The 20,788-nt window shown below is 43.7% G+C and overlaps 1 protein-coding gene across 2 annotated transcripts in view; it reads left to right on the top strand.

The window, feature by feature from the left end:
• The first annotated feature begins 5,002 nt into the window (after window positions 1-5,002).
• LOC111849862 (zinc finger matrin-type protein 4-like) overlaps window positions 5,003-20,788 on the top strand; it is a 47,227-nt gene continuing 31,441 nt past the window's right edge. For both annotated transcript variants that reach the window (XM_072714393.1, XM_072714394.1), the window contains exons 1-3: window positions 5,003-5,046; window positions 5,535-6,237; window positions 19,023-19,124. In XM_072714393.1, coding sequence (XP_072570494.1) covers window positions 6,151-6,237; window positions 19,023-19,124 — 189 coding nt within the window. In that variant the 5' untranslated portion in view covers window positions 5,003-5,046; window positions 5,535-6,150. The remainder of the gene's footprint in view (window positions 5,047-5,534; window positions 6,238-19,022; window positions 19,125-20,788) is intronic.

Genomic DNA, 20,788 nt, shown 5'->3' with positions numbered 1-20,788 from the left:
GGATGCTCTGCCACATGCATACGTCTCCAGTTTCTTGGAAGTGGCTGTGGATTCTCTGAGCACGTGCACGCTTTGCTGCTCTGATGGCCTGGGACAGGTTGGTCCTTGCTGTTCTCAGGTCAGCCTTATCATCTGACCTGAAGTCAGTGTCTCAGGTTCTCAGCAGCGCGTGCACCTCTGCAGTCATCCATGATTTCTGGTTGGGGCATGTGACGATGGAGACAGTAACATTGTCAATGCACTTGCTGATGTAGCCGGTCACCGACACTTGTACTCCTTCAGGTTGGTAGCGCCGCAGTGGGTTGCAGCTTCCCTAAATATGTCCCAGTCAGTGTGCTCAAAACAGTACTGAAGCACAGAGATGGCTTCTAGAGGCTAGGATTTCGGCTGCTTCGGAACAGGCTTGGCACGTCTGACAAACATATGCTGGGATCAGCATAACAGAGATGTGGTCGGAGTCGCTGAGGTGGGGGCAGGGTTCAGCACGGTATGCACCAGTAATGTTTGTGTAAACACAGTCCAGAACATTCGTCCCCTTGGTTGCAAAGTTCACATAACGATGAAATTTATGGGGAACTGACTTGAGATTTGCGTGGTTGAAACCACTGGCTACAATAAACCCTCCTCTTCCACTCTTCATGAAATCTTGCCCCTCTCTCTCCAATTGGGGTCCTAGTGCAGAATCCCAATCAGCTCACAGTCATTGCTTGACTGACACTGGGTACAGGTTTGGGCACATTTCAGCAGGTTCAACCAAACTATGCTTTGTGCACCTCACTTTAAACTTGCACAGCCTCATCCAAAGAGAACGGAAGGAGAGGAGGTCCTCAATGTACTCTTTCCACGGCTAAATCCTCAGGTCAGCAGTGCTCCATCCCTGCTGCAAACCGCATGGGCAGAGCCCCACTTCCTCCTCCTGAGTCGATTGACAGTTTTCCAGAGTCTCTTGGAGGCTGACCAAAAGTCACCAAACTGAGTTTTTGCTTCAGCAACTGCCAAAGCCGCTTTCCACTTGACCTGCCAGCACCTGTCAGTTACCTCTGGAATCAAATAAGCTAACCAAGCTCAGAAAGCTGCCTTCTTCAGCCTGACGGCTCCCCTTACTGCTGGTATCCGCCAATGGGTTCCCAGGATGCCATTGCAACAGGCAGCAGCATTCTTACGGCCATAGCTCTGCATAACCACTTTAATAATGGAGGCACGGAACATTGCCCCTTCAGGCTCAATGTCTCCAGCCTGCCTCTGAATACAAGACAAGTTCTGCCAGAGGTGAGAGTTTAAGATCTCCTGGATAGAGGCCTCTGCTAGATGCTCCCAGCATGCCCCCACTATGGGTTTGGGTCTACCAGGTCTGTACAGCATTTTCCCCCACCATTTGATCCAATTCACCACCTGGTGGGGATTTGCTGACAGCTCAGTTCCACTCTTCACCAGAGTGTCCAAGACATATTTTCACAGATCAGATAATATTAATACAAATTCTACCACCAATCTATAGCCTAGGGTGCTCTGGTTCCAGGTACACTTATGAACAGTCTTATGTTCAAACATGGTGTTTGTTAACACTGCTTGGGTTCAGATCCGTTCCTCCCAATCACACCTGTCCAGGTTTCACTGTCACCACCCATGTGAGTGTTAAAGTCCCCCAGTAGAACAAAGAAGTCCTCAGAGGTTGCGCCTTGCAGCAACCCCTCCAAGGTCTCCAAGAAGGCCAGATACTCTGGGTTGATGTTCAGTGCATACACACACAACAGTCAGAGGTCCTCCCCAAACTTGAAGTCGAAGAGAGACGGCCCTCTCATTCAATGGGTTGAACTCCAACGTACTGGCAACGGACCGGTGGGCTATAAGTACAGTAAATGCACACCTGCCCGCCCCCAACTCTTAGCAAGGGCAACTCCAGAGTGGAACAGAGTCCACCCCCTCAGGTGTCTGGTTCCAGAGCCCGAGTCATGCGTTGAGGTGAGCCTGAATATATCTAGACAGTATTGCTCTACCTCCTGCACCAGCTCAGACTCCTTTCCCACCAGAGAGGTTACAGTCTATGTCCATCTTTCATTTTCCACAAAAATTAAAAAAAAATATGTAATCTCATTCTGCTAATCTGCGCTAGCAAGTATGGCAAAATCTCCAGTCAAAATTCCCACATCAATGCACCACTGTTTTTAGTATAACATCCATACCACACTTCATAAATACAGACGTGGACAAATTTGTTGGTACCCTTCCACAAAAAACAATCTCTGAAATAACTTAAAACTGACAAAAGTTTAATGGCATCCCTTATTGTTTATTCTATATTTTACACAAATCAGAGTTTGCTTTTGATTATTGATTCAGTTTAATATAATTAAACAAATGAAAATGGCATGGACAAAAAACATGGTACCCTTAATTTAATATTTTGTGGCACCACTTTTGCAGCAATGACTGCCAACAAGCGATCTCTGTACTTCACAATGAGACGTCTGCATTTGCCAGCAGGTAGTTTGACCCACTCTTCCTGGGCAAACTGCTCAAACTGTCTCAGGTTTGAAGGGAGGCGTCTCCACACTGCAATTTTCAGATTTTTCCAAAGATGTTAAATAGCATTAAGATCTGGGCTCACAGAGGGCCATTTAAGAATAGTCCAATGCTTTTTCTCAGCCATTCTTGAGTGCTTTTAGCTGTATTTTGGGTCATTTTAGCTGTATTTTGGGTCATTAACCAGTTGGAGGACTCATGACCTGTGACTGAGTCTGAGCTTTCTGACACTGGGCTATATGTCTCCCTCCAGGATGCCTTGGTAGTTCTGAGACTTCATTGTGCACAGGTTCAAGGTTCCTCATGCCAGATGCAGCAAAGCAGCAAAACAAATCCGAGCCCCCTCCATGTTTCACAGTAGGTATGATGTTCTTTTCTTTTAAAGCTTCATTTTCCCTTCTGTAAACATTGCGCTGATGTGACTGGCCAAAGGAGGCTCAAGTTTTGTCTCATCAGTCCAAAGGACATTCTCCCAGAAACTTTGGGGCTTGTCAACATGCGTCTTGGTTAATTCCACTCAGGCTTTTTTTTTCTGACAATAGTGGATTATTATTCAAAAAGCGACGGATGGCACAATCAGAAAGTGACTACCTTGACCTTGGAGCTCAGCTTGAATGGTTTTGGATGGTTTCCTTGGCTCTTTTTCTACCATCCGCACTGTCCTTCTGATCAACCCGGGGTTGCATTTCCTCTCGCGTTCACGTCCTGGGAGGTTGGCTACAGTCCCATGAACCTCATACTTTTTAATAATATTGCCAGCTGTGGTCACAGGAACATGAAGCTGCTTGGAGATGGTCTTATAGCCGTTACCTTTAACATGGTTATCTATAACCTTCTTTCTGAGCTCCTCAGACAGCTCTCTCCTTTGCTTTCTCTGGCCCATGTTCAGTATGGTGCACACAATGTTATCAAACAACACAGTAGCACATTCTTTCCCGTTAAATAGGCTGAATGGCTGATGAAAAGCTTGAAGGCACCTGTGATACTAAAGTTTGAAATATGACTACAATGCAAGGATAAATAGTCTCTTTAGGGGACCAACAAATCTGTCCATTCAATTTAATCACTTTTCAGGAGAAATGAACCATTGTTTCAGAGTTGTAAGGGTTCCAACAAATTTGTCCACATCTGTATGACTTAAGTGCAGCTTTTCTCTACAGCGCCACTTCAGCTCAGTGCAAAATCCAGGAAACTACATAACAGAAAAATGTCCAACATCCAAAATGCCTCAAAAAAAAAATACAAAATTAGGGGAGCGTGTCACAAGTGAACAAATGTATTAATGATAGGCTACTGTAATGGAAAGAAACTCAAAAGAATTGATGCACTGAAAATAATCATGATTTCAATCAATGAATGAATCAATGAAAGTTACATTTATATAGTTCTTTTCAAAACACCCAAAGCGCTTTACAGAACCAATGGGGAGCCACTTCAACCAGCACCACTGTGTAGCCCCCACCTGTGCCATTCTGTGACAGTAGATAAGGTAGTGAAGGGGCAGGAGAGAATTCACCAGTTAGTTATAGGGGTTGATTAGGAGACCAGATTTGAAAGGGCAACTGTAGGCAATTTTAGCCAGGGTATCACCTCTACTGTGTCAAAAGATGCCCATGGATATTTTATGACCTCAGAGAGTCAGGACCATGATTTTACATCTCATTGAAAGGACAGCACCATTTTTACAGCACAGCGTTTCTGTCACTGCACTGGGGCATTGCAATCAACACTCCACCTGATGGCCAAACCAACACCTCTTCCAGCAGCAACCCAGCTTTCATAGCTGACCTCCCATCCAAGCAGTGGCCAGGCCAAAACCTGCTATGCATCATGTGGATTACCTACCCTGAACTGCGGGTGGTATGGCTGCTGGTGCTACGTGACGAAGCTGCGTGTACTGGTGATATATGCAATGTTCTGCACACAGTAAATACCCTTTGGTTTTGTGCACTGCTCTCACGTACTGACACCAATGGAGGTCCACAGACCAAATTTATTTCTTTCCTTGTACCATTCAGCACTGACGATTAAGTTTCACTGGCTGTGTGCTGAATTACAATCATGAAGATGTGCACCTGTTTGCCATTGCCTACAGACAGTGTATAAAAATACAAAATACTCGCACCTTGATTCACCTTAAACATTTTGGAATGACAGCAGAATACGTTTAATAAGATTTCATCATTTTATAGATTTTTGGAGTAATACAGTAGATTTATTTACCATTTGATTAATTGCTGCTGAACTTTACCTTTTATAATACTGTCACGTGGAATTGCATCACAAGGAATATTGTGTCAAAATGCCATTTAACCCTGAGCAAGATTCAAACAAATTGTGGATATAAATTGTAAAGTGCAGTGGAACTTCCTACTCAGCCGATAACTTGTTTTTTTTAAATTAAGGTCCCACATAACACGTTCAGTGTAAGAATTGGTCAGAAGGTGGCGCCAACGATTCGGCTGCAATAACAACCGACGCAAAATCTCCGCGGTGCGCCAAGCATCCGACGACCTCTGCAATGTAAGACTTGTGAGCTGAATTTTTAAAAGCCTTACCTTCATTAATTTGGGAATGCCGTGCTTCTTATTGGTCTTTGTGAGCTGATATCAAATTTTCCACAATCGCATTGAGAATCGATTTCTTACATTTCACTTTAGAATGGAGGATCAGATCAACATTTTGTAATATCAAAGGGGCAAACAGAAATAACAATTTTTGCCAAACATTATATATAGGAGTTTAATACGTAATTATACTGTATAGCCTACGAAAATTTTGCAGAATTGCAAAAACAGTTGTTCGGTGTTTCTGTTGTATAACACTGCATTATACTGTACTTGATTTATTTTTAGCCGACTATACCTTTTAATAATATATAAAAACACGACAAAAACCGCGAGAACAAAGAGTTGGCATAATACGGCTTCTTTAATCATACTGTAGAAGTACTAGATAATTCAAATGATTATTTTATTGATAATTCCGTTTTTGTTTTTTCTCCAATGAAGGCAGAGAAACCCAAGACATTCTTTGTACTACAGTTCCTAGCAATCCTGGGAAGCATGAATTTGCCCTGTTAAATGCGCGCGCAATCAATCGATCTGTGTAGATCGCTTCATATGGAAAATTGCGCCCCCACCAATACTCATTAACAGTACATTCAACGCGCATGACCAAGCCCTTTTGTGACCTACAAAGTGATCTTGGCTTGTATGCATATCTGAATCAATCGAGGCCTCTAAAAAGCTAAAGTTTATCAAAAAGACTACTTTTTATTTACAATAAGGGGAAAGGGAAAAAACGACATAAGTGTCTAAACACTAACGCAAAAAAACCAAACTAAGCTCATTTGAGGAAAAGAGTGACCGAATATGAATAGCAAATGACAATAACTGTAATACATAAAATCTAAAAATATATAGCTTACAGTAGAGACTGATGCTACGAATACACCTGTACGGTCACTCACCGACCTACCTGCTGCAGACGCTGGCGCGCAGCGGCGGTCTATTACAAGTGAGCAGCCAATGACATTGCAGCGGGGCGGGGCCACGGCAGTACTACAGTACTGCGGGCTCCCGCGGTACATCTGTATGAAACACACGCTGGAAGTCAAGGCGGTCAATGGATTACACAGTGTCCCTTCAAGTGCATCATCAGCTGACGGTATTCCCCAACAGCTTGTACCACGGCTACAGTTTGGAGTTACAGGTATGATTCGTGCTTGCTTAAGTCTTCTAACACATCACCTACCACATCACTAATGTTTGCAATTAATAATACTCAAACTGTCATCCTTCTACCAACTCAAGGGGGACAAGAAATAATATTTAATGTATAAGCCTTCTCACTGTGTCTATCATTCAGTTTTCATGTGGAAATGAACTTTCTAAAGAAATGTTTGTGTTTTTTGCGCAGATACTGTCACGTATTATATGATGCATAGTAAACAATAAACAGACAACATTCAACGACTGAAATCAAGAAGTTAGCTCCAAATGTTATAATTATCATCTAACACGAGGTGCACCTATAGGACGCTTTTTTCCTTCTCATCTTCATTTACGCTCTGGGATGTACACTACTGTAAATGCATATTAATATGCTGCCCACGGGTGCGGACCTAAATTCCACACTCGTGTTAAACCCTGTTTAAAGTACTTAACACTGAGTCGTACGTGTGACCTGGTTAGTGTTTTTTTCGTATTTCGTAGTTTACGGAGGTTACGATCACGGCAGGTAGAGCGCGCATGCGTCATGTTCGTTCGCACGAGTTAGCGTTTAGTTGTTTACGGGGCTTCCGTTAGTCATCAGTGATATTTTAACGTAGATTTGTGAGTAAATGGTCGAAAAGGCTTTGTTTTATACAGAGGAAATCACTGGAAATTATCCAAACGTATTCTGTATTAAAATCAGTGTAGCCTGTTATTTAATGATAATTGGGCAGCCAAGAGAGTGGATGTGTATGCTTGCGTATTAGAGGTTACTGGACGGCTGTGATCTGTCGCACGTATCACATCAAATTCATGTCAGTAACCTGTTCCGCGTTTAAAATAGGGGCCATGAGTATCTGCTGTCAGGAGATGCCGAGGTTTCCTTCTTTATATTCCGCCCGACCTTCTCCAAGCACCTGAGGACACGCCGCCTGCAGATTGTCCTGTGTGACCTAAATGAAACGTTTCAGTCTCCAGATCGCAGGCGGGTCACGCGTTTAACGAAGATGACAGACTGTGGCTGGTTTTTCTTCGAGTAAATCACCTTGGACCGTGCGCCTCTTATTACTGCCCATAAACCAATGAAAGTCGCGTTCACCTGCTGTAGGACAGATGACCTCAGCCGGGGAACTCGATTTACTTCTCTCAATATCTATCTGCCAAAATACATGAGTTATACGCCATTATTATAATCGGCGCCAGGCGACAAAGTACAAGTTTATACTTTAAATGATTAAGGGTGAAAAATAACCTCTCGCTTTAATGTTCATGTAGTATATATTTTTGCATGCGAATCATTTCGATATCTCAATCTTCAGCTGTGCCGTACGATGAATGCTTAGTCAAAGCATATTCCCCAGGAGAAAAAAAAAGTTTCAAGGTTTTTTTTAGCGCTTTTTGAGTTTTCCTGACAACACTGGCCAGGTTATTAGCTGTGACTCCTCATTCTCCGCCCACTGGTCCGACAGCGTGATGCTCAATTTGGAGTCGGAGCTCCGAACCCCCGGTCAACTGTACGCTATATGGTTTTGCAGAGGGGTTGGTTAATTTTCGGAAATAAACTGTATATTTTCAGTTTTCATGTTAAAGCGTTCTGTTTGCATTTGGGAAAATGGAAACGGTTATACTTATGAAATCGTCGATCGACCTGCCCCTCGAAGACCGTTTCACTGGATTTGGAACCGCTATTTTAGGGGAGCGTTTCGAGCGACGGACTTCGATCTGCACTATGACAGCGCCCCCTGGGATCCCCGGCGTGTGCTGTCAGTGCTACTCCAATGGCTGTCGAGTTTCTCATTTAGAAACCTCCACATTCGCGGTTGTACAGTATTTCATCAGTCAGTCGAAACAACTTGCTATACCGCTAGATGTGCGTTAGGAGAAGTTTCCGAAGATTTTAAAATCCCGGTACTATTTATGCTAGCTGCCCCGTCACCCAGGGACGTTTGGTGGGTGGCGTTTGCTATCGCCCAGGGCATTAGGGTGTCTTGACAAACCACCACCACCTTTTAAATTTGAACCGCAGTTAAAGTGTCTTTCTGGACACTGAAATATAACGGCCACTTGTGCAAAGCTTGCTCTTTTTTAGAGCTAGGTATGAGTGTGGACCTTCTGTTGGTTGTTGTGGTAATATTTTAAGTCTGTGCAAAAAAAAAAAAAATCGGACTCACTTGTTCATCACTTTGGACAAAAGCTTCTGCTAATTAAATCTTTCAAGCAAAACAATAAATGAACAAGATAACTATTCAAATCAGGAGACAAAGTGCATCCTGAGAAAACTGGTGTGGGCTAGCAGAGGTGTCCTTGGAACAGATGGGTCTTGAGATTCTTGAAGGTGGAGAGGGAACCTGATGACTGGACTTGGTTTGGCAGTTCTGTTTATTGTGATGAGATTGCCCATCACTTTTCTGGCTTTTACATATGCCTAGTAATGTCACTGGATGACATAAGATCTTCTATGAGATCCAACAATTCTGCTGTACTCCGAGAGAAAAGTCTAAATTCAGTCCAAACACCAGCCATTGAAAGATGAAAATGTCAGTTCTTGCCTATAAGCTGAAATGTGCTGGTGAGCACACACTTCAGACATGAGCACAATATGAAGTAAAGGCTAGCCGTGCAGTATTTTCTGTGGAAAACTGCCTAGGAGCCTTTAAAAGTCTTTAAAATTCTGCAATAAAGCCCTAATGTAAAGTGTAAAGACCCACTCTTCACACATCATGTGATTTACCCACTGTGGACAGCCCATAATAGTGTGTTTATTGATTTTTTGAAAGGACTTTTCGATGACGGTTAATGGTATTTCACTCTAGGTAGCTTTGTGTGTTTATCCTCTGGAGATGGAGTCATCGTGAGCATAGCCTAGCTATTCTCAGCAGGGAAGCCAACCATGCAGGGAAAATTTAATATCCCATTTAACCAGTACTCAGCCCATTGCTTTTCCCACCAGACCTCAATGTGTCTGTGTGGTGATCTTGAGAATTACAGAAGGGTTGAGAAAATTAGCATGCTTGATGCTCAGATCGTCTTCCAAATCGATAGTGATAAAGTGTATCAATTTGCAATTGGGTTGATAGTGACACAACTGGGCTCAAATAGTTTGGAGAAAGCAGTTTAATTGTTGTAAGATTGGTCAAAGACATGGATACAAAGCACCCAAAACCAGACTGTCCTACGTATACTACAGGGTTTTTCCACCCGACGGTTCCTGAGTCTGTTGGACAAGATACTGCATGAATCAAATAAATGCTGCTAGGTCTCTGGAACAGTGTGAAAGGGTTACGGGGTGTTGGGGCGTAACCTCAATGTTAAAGATACTGCTGTGTGCCATGTCGCCTCACACTGAATCACCTAACTGCATGGTTTACATATTCTGGCACTCATACTATATATGTGCATGTGTGTCTGTCAGTGTGAATGGATGGATGATGAATTCTCAGGGCAGATGTGTTTTCATTGTGAAGTGTTACATAAAAGGAAGTTTGGCTATTTTTTCTTGCCTGCAGGTGGTGGCTGTTTTTTCCCTGCTGCTCCTCTTTGGCAATGAAATAAATGTCCCGCCGTTTCTGGACAGAGAAACCATCTCCCAATCCCTTCCTTTCTCCTATATATTTGTCTCCCTTCATATTGTGCTCTTATGTGTGTGTATTGTCTGATCTTTCATTTTGGCTTGCTTTATTTATATTTACAATAAATAAACAAAAAACTTCTATAATTTGCCCAGGGGCCTGTTTCACAAAGCAGGATTACTTGCTTAGCCAGATAACTTGCCAGATTTAAGGTAGTCTGGGCTAAATGTAAGTTGATGAAAATAAGGTCTATTTAGCCCAGACCACCTTAAATCTGGCAAGTTATCTGGCTAAGCAAGAAATCCTGCTTTGTGAAACAGACCCCAGGTTTGTGATGAGAGGAGGAGCCAGAAGTCAATCAAAAACCAGAACAAAGCATTTAAAGACGAAACTAAAACAAACAAGATGGCAACACAGGATCCTCAGAATCAACGAGGCTGGGCCTCAGGCTGAGCCTGCTGCTCAGTGTATACCGAGCCTGGGACTTCTTAAGGACCATGTCCCATGCTTTCCAGGTGAATCAGATGCAACATGTATTTCCATGTAGTCAATGGCTTATTTTATGGACTTAGAGAAAAGATAGAGACACCGAATGGTCTGTCCCAGAAGGGAACTGCTAAAATTGCTTTGAATGAGGCACTTGCCCTGTCATGACCAGTACAGAGAGTTTGGCCTTCACAACAAACAGGACACCTGCAATCCAGTACAGGACTAGATAGTCCTTCCACAGTGCCACCTTTTCTGTCCCGTACATTGCAGGAAACATTTAACCAACAAGACCTGGGTCTCCTGGCTGCATAGGTCAGTCCAGGTCTCCAGGATAAACAGACTTTGTGAAGCAGAATGTTCGGTGTAACATCCCCTGAATTACACGGTAAATATCCTGCTGTTTTCTGTGTAAGCAGCAGCTGTATGTGTGTTTAGTCACGGTGTCTCACGTCAGGTCTTTGCTGGAGGTTATCATCAGACTGTCAGGAGCAGAGCCATGCTGGGCCTCCACAAGCCTCGCTAAGCAGTGAATCACAATTAAATTGGGATTTGGGCCGGGTTGGCTTTCTCGTGTGGGCGGGTCATGAAGTAAATCTTGCCATCATGTCTCCTGCCACAAGGCGTTGACTCTGACGAGTTATTGGTGTCCAGACCCTCGTGCTCAAATTAATCACAATGGTTTATAGATATCTAATGCATTTTGATGAATGCTCGTATGGCAAGTGACCACGCCCACTCCAGATGGCCTGGCACGACGTCCTGACTGGCGGAAAATGACGGCGTGTTGTCACAGGGTCCCCAGCGGTGCGTGACTCATACCTGGAGTGGAGCCAGCCTTTCCGTTCACAGTGCTAACTTACCCCTAACCCTTCTTACAGCGGTCCTGTAATTTGGTTATTGTCCCTCCAATACCCTTCACTTCATCAACCCCACCCAGATATTTTTGTCTGGCAGGGGTTGGGTTTGCAGAGTTCGATAGCGGAAGTCATAGTGTGAAATCAGGTGGGTCAGTCCCATGACAATTCCCTTGGCGATAAAATCACTCAGCAGCGCATTTCTTTTTATCAGTATTTAATAACCTGTGGTGTTACTAAGAACGAGAATGAAAAATCTATTTGTCTCTCAACAGCACTTTTACTCCGATTGATCTAACCACGCAAACACATACCTGTCAGGCACAATCATTTTATTGTATTGTATCGCTCACTGTGAACGCTGATTGGCTGGGCCTGAGTTCCATGCGGGTGGGCCCAATATCACCCGGGCCACCATGGTAGGTAGATATAAACAGACAGACTTTAGAAACATGGCGATTTCCCTCTCTTTCAGAAAGATGCAGTTTCTGGCCTCAACACATTTTGTAAAATCAGCAGCTCCCATCTCTTTCCTCACACCCTTAATTCTAAGCACCAGTTTATTTCTATCTATAAACAGAACAAATGATGCTTAATGGTGTAAAAGTTACTTGTTACCTGATGCCCGATGTTACTCTAGCAATAAACACTGACTTACTGCATTGCTTGCAGTACTATTCTAGCTCACTCACAAAGTATAGACACTATCCTGTGCATGGCATTTAAACGCCGGTTCAAACATATCTGGAAATAGGAGGTATCTGTCATTTTAGTGTGGTAATAAAATAACACAGAATAACATATCTCAGGATAAGCCAGCTCTCTGGACATTTTATGAGAACTTTCCTCTTCCCAGCATTGTAAATATTTTTCTTGATGTGCCTAAAACGGTATTTTCAGATGTCTCATACAGCCTGCCATCTGTAACAATGTCCTGCATGTGTCAGTAGGGATTTTCGTTTTGCATTGTTTTGTGTGTGTGTGGATTATGTTTATATTACAATGACATAAAAACCTGTTATTTTGACGTTGTAGGGACCATTCAGGTCCCCACAAAGATCTTTGAATGCAATCAAAAAAGTAAAGGAGGGGGGGACTTTTGTGGATTTTGTGGGCTGTGATGCATGTCAGTGCAGAGCTGTCTGTACTTCAGATATTGTTGTCTTCACGTTTCCCCCCCCACATATACATTGTATGGTTTTTTTACACACATGTAAATAACTTGCAAAATCATCTCTGGCAAACAGTCTGTCAAGCAGTCTTTTGTGTAATTAACTTCACTGAAGGAGTCACATGATAGGGGATCCATTGTGTGAAGTCCTGAGGCCATGTTGGTCTCTGTAATGATTTCCCCCACTTTTAAGCAGTTGATTGAGGTTTATTGCCTATATATGACATGCACACGAAGTGCAGGGTGTCTGTGAATTATGGTTATATTACATTATGGGAATAAAATGTCCCCCACAATGTGATAAAAACCTGTCATTTTGACGTTGTGGGGAACATTTTTCAGGTCCGCACAAAGATCTGTGAATTCAGTCAAGAAACTAAAAATTCCAAATGTCTCGTATTTTGTTTGGTTACTTATGGTTAAGGTTAGGGCTCGGAAGGGGTTAAGGTCGTAATGTTGGGATTAGAGTTCCCCATAGAAATGAATGGGGAGTCCCCACAAAGATATAACTACAAACCTGTGTGTGTGTGTGTGTGTGGGGGGGGGGGGGGGGGGGGGGGTAATGGAGCCAGCTGATTGACAGAAGTTAGCAGAGCCTCTAGGTAAAGGGAAGCTGCCCCCTTTTAGTGGTAACCCCCCATTCTTACTGAGCAGAATCACCACAGACACACTTGGGGGGACTGTGTTCTATTGGCTTTTGGGGATTTCTTTGGAGGGGGGTTTCCACGATAAGGCTAAGGGAATCACCAAACCAGTAGCCCCCTGCTTTGGTTGTTCCCCAGAGTAAAATTCATATGAATCCAATCTCCCAGTGTTAATCCCCAGCTGGTATTTATGGTTTTCTTGGGGCCCATATGGCAGGAAAATGGATGGCAGTCTCAGGTCATTCTGGGGCCATTTTTATATGGGATTTTCAGGCAGCGTATTATCAAAATCTTCCAGAATCCTGGCCGATATGCAGTTGGGAGGGAATCTGTCATCTGTGATCTCTGCTGTGAGGATGGGAACAGGGATGAGTCACAAAGATGCTGCGATCTGATGCAGAAGCTTTTTAAAAATAACATGGTAGATTATTTCCTTGAGGTGATTGTTTGTTTTTAGGAGACACGCATCATAGTTCAGTTATGGGGGCAACACTGAATAGCAAGTATTTGCAATTTGACTTGGACTGTATGGGGGGGGGGGGGTGCGAAGGTCACCGCCAACAGGCAGAAGGGGGGCCGTGAAATGCCTTGTGGAAGTGTTATCACCTTAAAAAAACGTATGTCCTTCTCCATCCAACCATCTGCCATATAACCTGCATCCTCTCTGTGTCGTCACTGGCACAGATGATTCAGCGGCGGGAGTCACCTCTTCCAAGTCATTAGTGTCTATTAATCAGTTATGCGGCCAAGTGGATTATTGTAACAGCGAGAGCGTGAATAGGCGCCGGGGCTTGTTAAGTGCGGAATTTGCTGGGCCAGTCGATAGGGGCTCCTTCATCCCAGGGCCTCTGCACCTTCAGACTAGATCTGAAATCCTGAACTGACACGTGTACTTGTTGGACTTTAATTGGGCGGCTCTGCTGGATTCAGGATTATTGATCTACACTCCGAGCCGGTTGCACGTCACAGAAAACGGCTCAGACTGCCACTTTTATTACTTGTTTGATGTTATTATTATTCTAGTCCCCTTACTCCTGCACCTAAACCTTCCTTATTGACTAAGGTTCCTCAGGAGTAGGATAAGCTCTAGATAAATAAATGCAAACTGATTTCTTTCCCCCGCTCAGTGGTATCGGAGAATTGACTCCCCTCCACCATAAGATATAAATCAGTTTCTCTCTGATTCACGGCTGCTGTGTCCTTGACCCACACAAGCTTCTAATATGCGAAGAATTTTTGAGCGTCAATTTTTTTTTTCTAAGGAGTAAATCCTCAGTGTTGATCTTCTCTACTTCATCCACTTCCCCAAGATAACAGCAAGCAGCTCAAAGCAGCTCAGATCCAATCAGAGATAAGCCGCGTTTATCCTCTGTTTTTACACACCTCTTCCAGGGGTGTTTTTATAAATCTCAGTGGTCCGTAGCAGGTGCTCAGTGAGGCAACAACATGGAGATGGAAGTGATGTAAGATTTATGTCTGTGGCTCTGGGTTGGTTTTATAGCATTTTAGAATTCCGGTTCAGTAGCAGGGAGCTCTCTCAAGCGATTGGCTGATTCAATTGCAAACCAATATCCTTTCCATAAGCTATTGTTTTCACAGAGGGAATTTTATTTGTTTGGCGGCCTTTGATCCAAGTGTTTTACAGAAATGGATCCATGTAAGAGTGATTTCGGTTAAAGGCTCGATGTTTATCTTATATTAGATTAACACAGCAGGATCATATAAATTAATGTATTTTTGTTTGCTGGGTAAAACTGGCCTTGTTTTTGAAATACCCTTTACTGTACGTCTTTGTAAAATAAATTACGCTCCTCAGTAATTCTGTTTTAGTCAAGCCCCAAATTAGCCTTTTAACATCATGGCAGGCTTGTAATCAAATGTCAAATTAGCCAGTTAATGTTATGATAGCCCGTTAATGTTATGATAGCCCATTGTAGTCATGTTTTGAATTAGGCAGCTACCGGGAAAACAAAGATTATTGCAACGATTTAAAATCCAGAAAAACTAGGTCAAGAACCCAGAAATAATCTCAATCTGGAAATCAAAGCATGTCAATATGTTTTTTTGAGAAAGAGAAAATAAGATAAAAATATAGGGGGGAAATATAGTATGAGGGAGAGAGATGCAGGCTGACGTAAGTGTCATTACAGAGACAAACAGTCCCTGTATGTGTCTGAACTGCACTGAAGTTCACTGGACACTGTGAGGAGTCACTGTCACAAGCTAAGGCTGCTCATATGCCTTACAGACTTACATTGTGCCTGTTTATATTTACCGTTCCCTCCTGGCCTGGCCTGAGTCAGCTTAATCTGTAAGCTGACTGCTTATACTGTACACCCTTGGGCAAATTAATTGAAACAAGTAGTACATTTTTTACAATCTGATTTTCAGTGTCATTCCGGAAAGCCAACAATATGCCTCCATTAGTCACTTTTTCAATGGGTTGGAGTTGCATCATCATACAGTATGTAGGAAATTTCGGGGTTACATTTCCTGACGGGTCAGGCATCATTCAGTATGATCTAGCCTTGTGCCACAGGTTGAAAATGGAGAAAATTTTCATTAACAAGAAGAAAATCAAGGTACTTGACTGGCCTGGAAACCCTCTGGATTTAAACCCTATACAGAATTCGCGCCTTTGTAGAATGGACTGTACCACAGATAATAGGCTTATTCAGGTGTTAATTCAAGTATGGTACTAGGACATCAAAATCATCGAAAACTGCTCATAATTGTTGGATTCTATGCCAAATCGCACCCAAATGCTACTAAAAACCGTTGAACTTGTTTCATTTAATTTGCACAAGGGTATAGGACCGGCGCTGGTGCCCATGCCATGCCCCAGAGTGGCACACAGGAGTGTTTCCCGTTTCTCACCCGTATGTCCACACCACATGTCACACTCCTCAGTTGTCTGTGTGCGCGTGATACCAGCTCCACTTTTTCCTGACATGGCCTCTTTATGAGGCATTTGTCCTTCCTCTCTCAGTGTCACCGGCTGCAGGAGGTAATTCCGCAATTTATAACTGCCAGCCACATCCATGTAATTTGTTGCACTCTGTGTCATTTGAGGACCGATAGTGGAATAGTGTCGATTATAGGCTGCCTTGGGCGATCGGCATCAATCTGCGTCAGCCTACATGATCAAGCAAATCAGCTGATCCACCTTCAGCATTTTGCACGTGACCTGCTGTGATAGCTGCATGTCCCTCTTGAAGCTGAGCGGGAGGCTTGTCAGGACAGAGCCTAGATTCTTAACCACCATGCCACCTACTGTTTGCTGAGAAAAATCAACACTCACAAATTTTTTAACTCGGTAAAGACAAACAGGCAGCTTTCAAAATACAGCACAGGGCCCCTGATTTTAAACCAGCTTCAGCTGTCATTTGGACTGTCTGCAGGATGGAAGCTGCTTGGTATCTGGATGTGCATGACACCTTTGTCCCGTTTGTCTGTGATTTGTGAAGCTGGATGCAAGGCTTTAATCACGATGGAACAAACACAGACCCCCTTGTGCCTAACTGAGGATTTATGGTCAGCTTTGAGCTGCGTTGTGTCGTTTTCTCACATGGGTCTCAATACAACGCATCAGTCAAGAAGGAAAAGGGTTCTGTGTCTTTGATGACATTTGGTCCAGCTCCCCAAAACCACAGTGAAAAATAAATTTAGGATCAAGGGGAATAGTTCTGTCTCTGTTATAGCCTACGTCATGGTTCCCATTTATTATTGCAGTTGCTTAGCACTTAGCGGGTTTCTATAATTAATAGTTTTTATAATGGTACAATAGCAATATCTCAAGGGATTTGAACTTGCAACCTTCTGGTTACAGGATTGTTTCTTAATTTGAGCTCCCTGCTGTGGCTAGCTGTTGATCCTCCTCGTGACAGAAGTATGCTAAGGATTGTACTGAGGACATAATTGTATGCCGTTCTTAATTAGCAAGCGAAGCTCATCCTCATCTCGGCTCGTGCTGTGGAGGTCGTCAGGCTCAGGCAAGGCAGTGACTGGAATAAACAAGTCCGTGAACTGTGTAAAGATAGCCTCACTGCTGCAGCCGTGTGCCCCACCGTGGTCACATCCCTTCATGCAGGTGAGGCGCCCACTCCTGCCAGACCCAGACACAACACGGCTGTTATCAGCTGGACCTCACACTGCTGTCTAAATAACAAGCGAAGCGGCTCCAGAAATGGGCAGAAAAGGATTTCATGTGCCTGAAAATGGACTGGAGGTTGACTGGTAAAAGGCACTGCAGAGGGATTAAACAGAACCAGCTGAGGGTAAAAACAGTGCAGGCACGGAACATACCGTTCAGTATAAACCCCCCCAGAAGGGCTGCTTGCTGTCCACATTTGATTGGCCCCCTCTGTTTGTCATCTCGCCTGCAGTGTGTGGTCATTAGCAACAAGATAATTAATGTCAGGATAACAAAATATAAATCAAAAAACAAACTGTGTATTAACTTGGCTTATGTTGTGGCACTGCTGAATACTCAGATCTGATTGGTTGGATGGGTGTTGGTTCATTTTCTATGACCACACCCATAGTGCCAGCCAAGTGAACTGCAGTGAATAATGGTTCATTTTAACGTTACTTAAAATTGTAGAAGTAGACCATGATTTAAAGTCATTTAAAAACAGAAATGTTTAATCATTGGTAGAAGAGAGTATATATATTATATTATAAATGCATTTTTGGCTTGAAAATGTGAAAATTATGTCTAAATAATGTTTAAGCTTGTAAGCCAAATGTGTGGTAACTTTGGTATAAGCAGGATAGGGCACTCAAAGCCCTAACTAATCGTGCATTAAACCTTACATGACAATGCTAAAATTTACAAAAATTTTGGCTTTAGGATTGATAATGAGGCAATTAATGTTTAGACATAATGTCTCTGTGACGTGGGGCGTCTTGGACTATAGTCTAATGTAATGTAGCTGGAGGAACACCTGCTTGCCTCTAAATACAGTGTAATGCTGTCCTTTGTCTTCCAATCTATCCTGATGAGCCTGTTTTGTATTCCCCTCTTGTCAGGATGGTGAGCTCGCCTTATGTGTAGCATGGGATCAAAAGCAATGCAAGAACCTAACGGCATTTCTGGAATGCCCGAAATGCAACAGCATCCGTCAAAATGCCAAAATGAAATTATGATGTTTGATTTTGGTTTGCCTTTCCTTTGCATTTTATACCCTGTTCAGATCTGATGTGAACATTCCTCAAACCATATCAACATTTATGAGAATTTGGATTCTGTGTTCAGAGTCATTAAGTTTGTCACAAACTAGCTCACTGAGGGAAAGGCCCTGAATCTCAATGGCCAAAAAAATGGCCTACATCTTGTGGATGGTCCAAATGGCGTCGCTGTGGTTACTACTACAGTAGGTTTTCCATGCAGCTATGAAGCCGTACTTGTGACTAGGAAATAAGTTAAAGTGATCTGTTTCTGGAATTTCTGAAGTTGATAAATGCCATCGCTACCTTTTACAGAAATATCTCAAACAACACGGGTGAGTGCAGTTCCACTGTTTATCAGAGGGGGCGATCATTGTGGGCGTGTTCTCTGTTGCCGGCTCAGCCTTCATCATCTCGTGCCATTCCTGACACAAGTTGCAGGCACTTTACAACAATTACACTTTATTATAGACCTAAGGGAGACCTAAGTAGAGCCATACTCTCCATAAAAGCCCGGTCCAAACGGACCACATCCTGGTGATGCCATCAAGGACGATACAAACCCTGGAAATGTTCCTCACATTCAGCTGCATTAGAAATGGCTTTAAAAAATAACACCTGCTATTTTTACATTTTTATAGTGTGGCAGTTCCGGGCATTTTCCCGCTGGACAGATAGGCCACATATAAATTAGGAGACTTGATTTATAAACCAATAGTTTATTCTGTATTAATTATGGTAGATGGATCTAACAGTCATTAAAAGGAGAACCAAAATGCTGATGTTGGTGTGCTTCTCTTTTATGGGTGGGGCATTGGTTTGGGCTTTGTTGGGGGGGGGGGGTTTCATCATTTAAGAGTGTGTGAAGGTGCTCCTGTCTCCCACAGATGAAGTCCACTGGGGGCGAGGAAGGCCTCTTTACGGACAGCTACTGCAAGGTGTGCAGTGCCCAGCTCATCTCCCAGTCCCAGCGGGTGGCCCACTATGAGGTGAGGAGACAGTCATGTCAGATTCCAGTCTTCGCACATACAAACACATGTATGCACAGATGCGATCTCAAGCGCAGCCACACAGAGAGAATCCAGTGGACTCCAGGGCCACATGCTTCCCATAGTCACACACCCCAGGGACACAGAACTAACCATCTGTAACACAGGCTGGGGCACAGGTAACTTTGCTGAGCACATGGTCTTATGGTGTCAGAGTAGCTGGCGTAAGTCCCAGTAGGCGCTTTGTTGTTCTGCCCTTGAGCAAAGTACTTAACGTGAACCTTTTCTGTGAAATATCCAGCTGTATAAAAGGGTCAAAACTGAAGGTCTGCTCAGGTAAACCAGTGGTTCTCCATCCTGTTCCTGGCACCCCCGCCAAAATGTTTTCATTCCAGTCCACACTGCTTTCAACCTGCCACATTCATTATTAGCCTGTTAAGGACCATATAAGTCTGATTAAGGTAGGATTGGAATGAAGACATTCTGGCAGGGTGGGCACCAGGAACAGGATTGGCAATCGCTGAGCTAAATGCTGAAAACAGACAGAGAACCACCCCGGCAGCTGAATAGTGCATCATATCGCTGGGCTCTTCCTTCTGAATGTCCCCTGCCAGGCAGCCGGGGATTCCTGGCCAGTTTAATCACTCTGAGCTATTCCACAGCGCAGTCCCTGTGGACGTCCTTATGGTGTCTGAGCAGCCAGGGAGTCCGGGACACTTTTTAAGAGCTTATGATTATGATTATGATCTGTTATAATGTTTGTTTTCACATAATGTATCTGATAAGGAAACCTGCTGTAAGAAGCGGATTTGACCCGGTGTATTTCTGTAACAGTGGATTTCAGGTGTTACCATGAACACGGGTTAAAAAACACATGCTTCTAGGTCCCCCTATTTTAGACAAAAAAGGCAAAAAGAGCATGGATCTTTAACTTTGAAATTGATCTAGAAAATACAGCCAAAATGATGGAAAGTATATGATTTCCTAGTTTCTTGCGATAAAACATGGCTGAGCAGATAAACATTTAAGAGGTGCACACCCTTTGTTGCTGCCAAGCCTTTTGAGAATGACTGACACCCTCAGGCACTCTGGGAAAGGCTGTGTGTCCAGGGATTTCCGCCTCCCATTGTGTGCTGCTGTGTCTGCTCTGGTGTGATTAGGGTGTCTGTCAGGCACGAAGCCCACAGAAGGTGGCAGCTGAATGCACACGGACCGTCTCTCACTCTGCGTCTCCAGCGTGCTGCCCTGCTCCATCTCCCCCTCTCTGCCCTATCTGTCACTCTCTCTCAGTCTGCTCCGCTCTCCTACGCGGTCTCTCTGCCCTTCTCTGTCCTTCACACAGTCTCACCTGTTTCCTCTCTCTCTTCCTCTGTCTTTCCATCTCTCTCATTCTGCTTCTCTTTCATGCAACTTTACTTGTTCCCGCTTCTGTGCTTTGCTCTAGTTCTTCATGTCCCAGGCAGGATTTCAGCATGGGCTCATCAAAGTCAACAAAAAGTGTGAAGTCAGTAGAGAACTATGATGGGCACACTGGCTTCCTGTGGTCGTGGCCCCTCGGTGCCTCGTACCCCTGTGTTTGGCACCCATGGGGCAGGCGAAGGCAGTCTGGCAGTGACTGACAGTCCCTTCCCATGAGCCACTGCTCAAGAGAGATAGCTCTCCTC

Source organism: Paramormyrops kingsleyae, chromosome 7, assembly GCF_048594095.1.
Source record: "Paramormyrops kingsleyae isolate MSU_618 chromosome 7, PKINGS_0.4, whole genome shotgun sequence".
NCBI lineage: Eukaryota > Metazoa > Chordata > Actinopteri > Osteoglossiformes > Mormyridae > Paramormyrops > Paramormyrops kingsleyae.
This window is presented reverse-complemented; position numbering and strand designations above follow the sequence as displayed.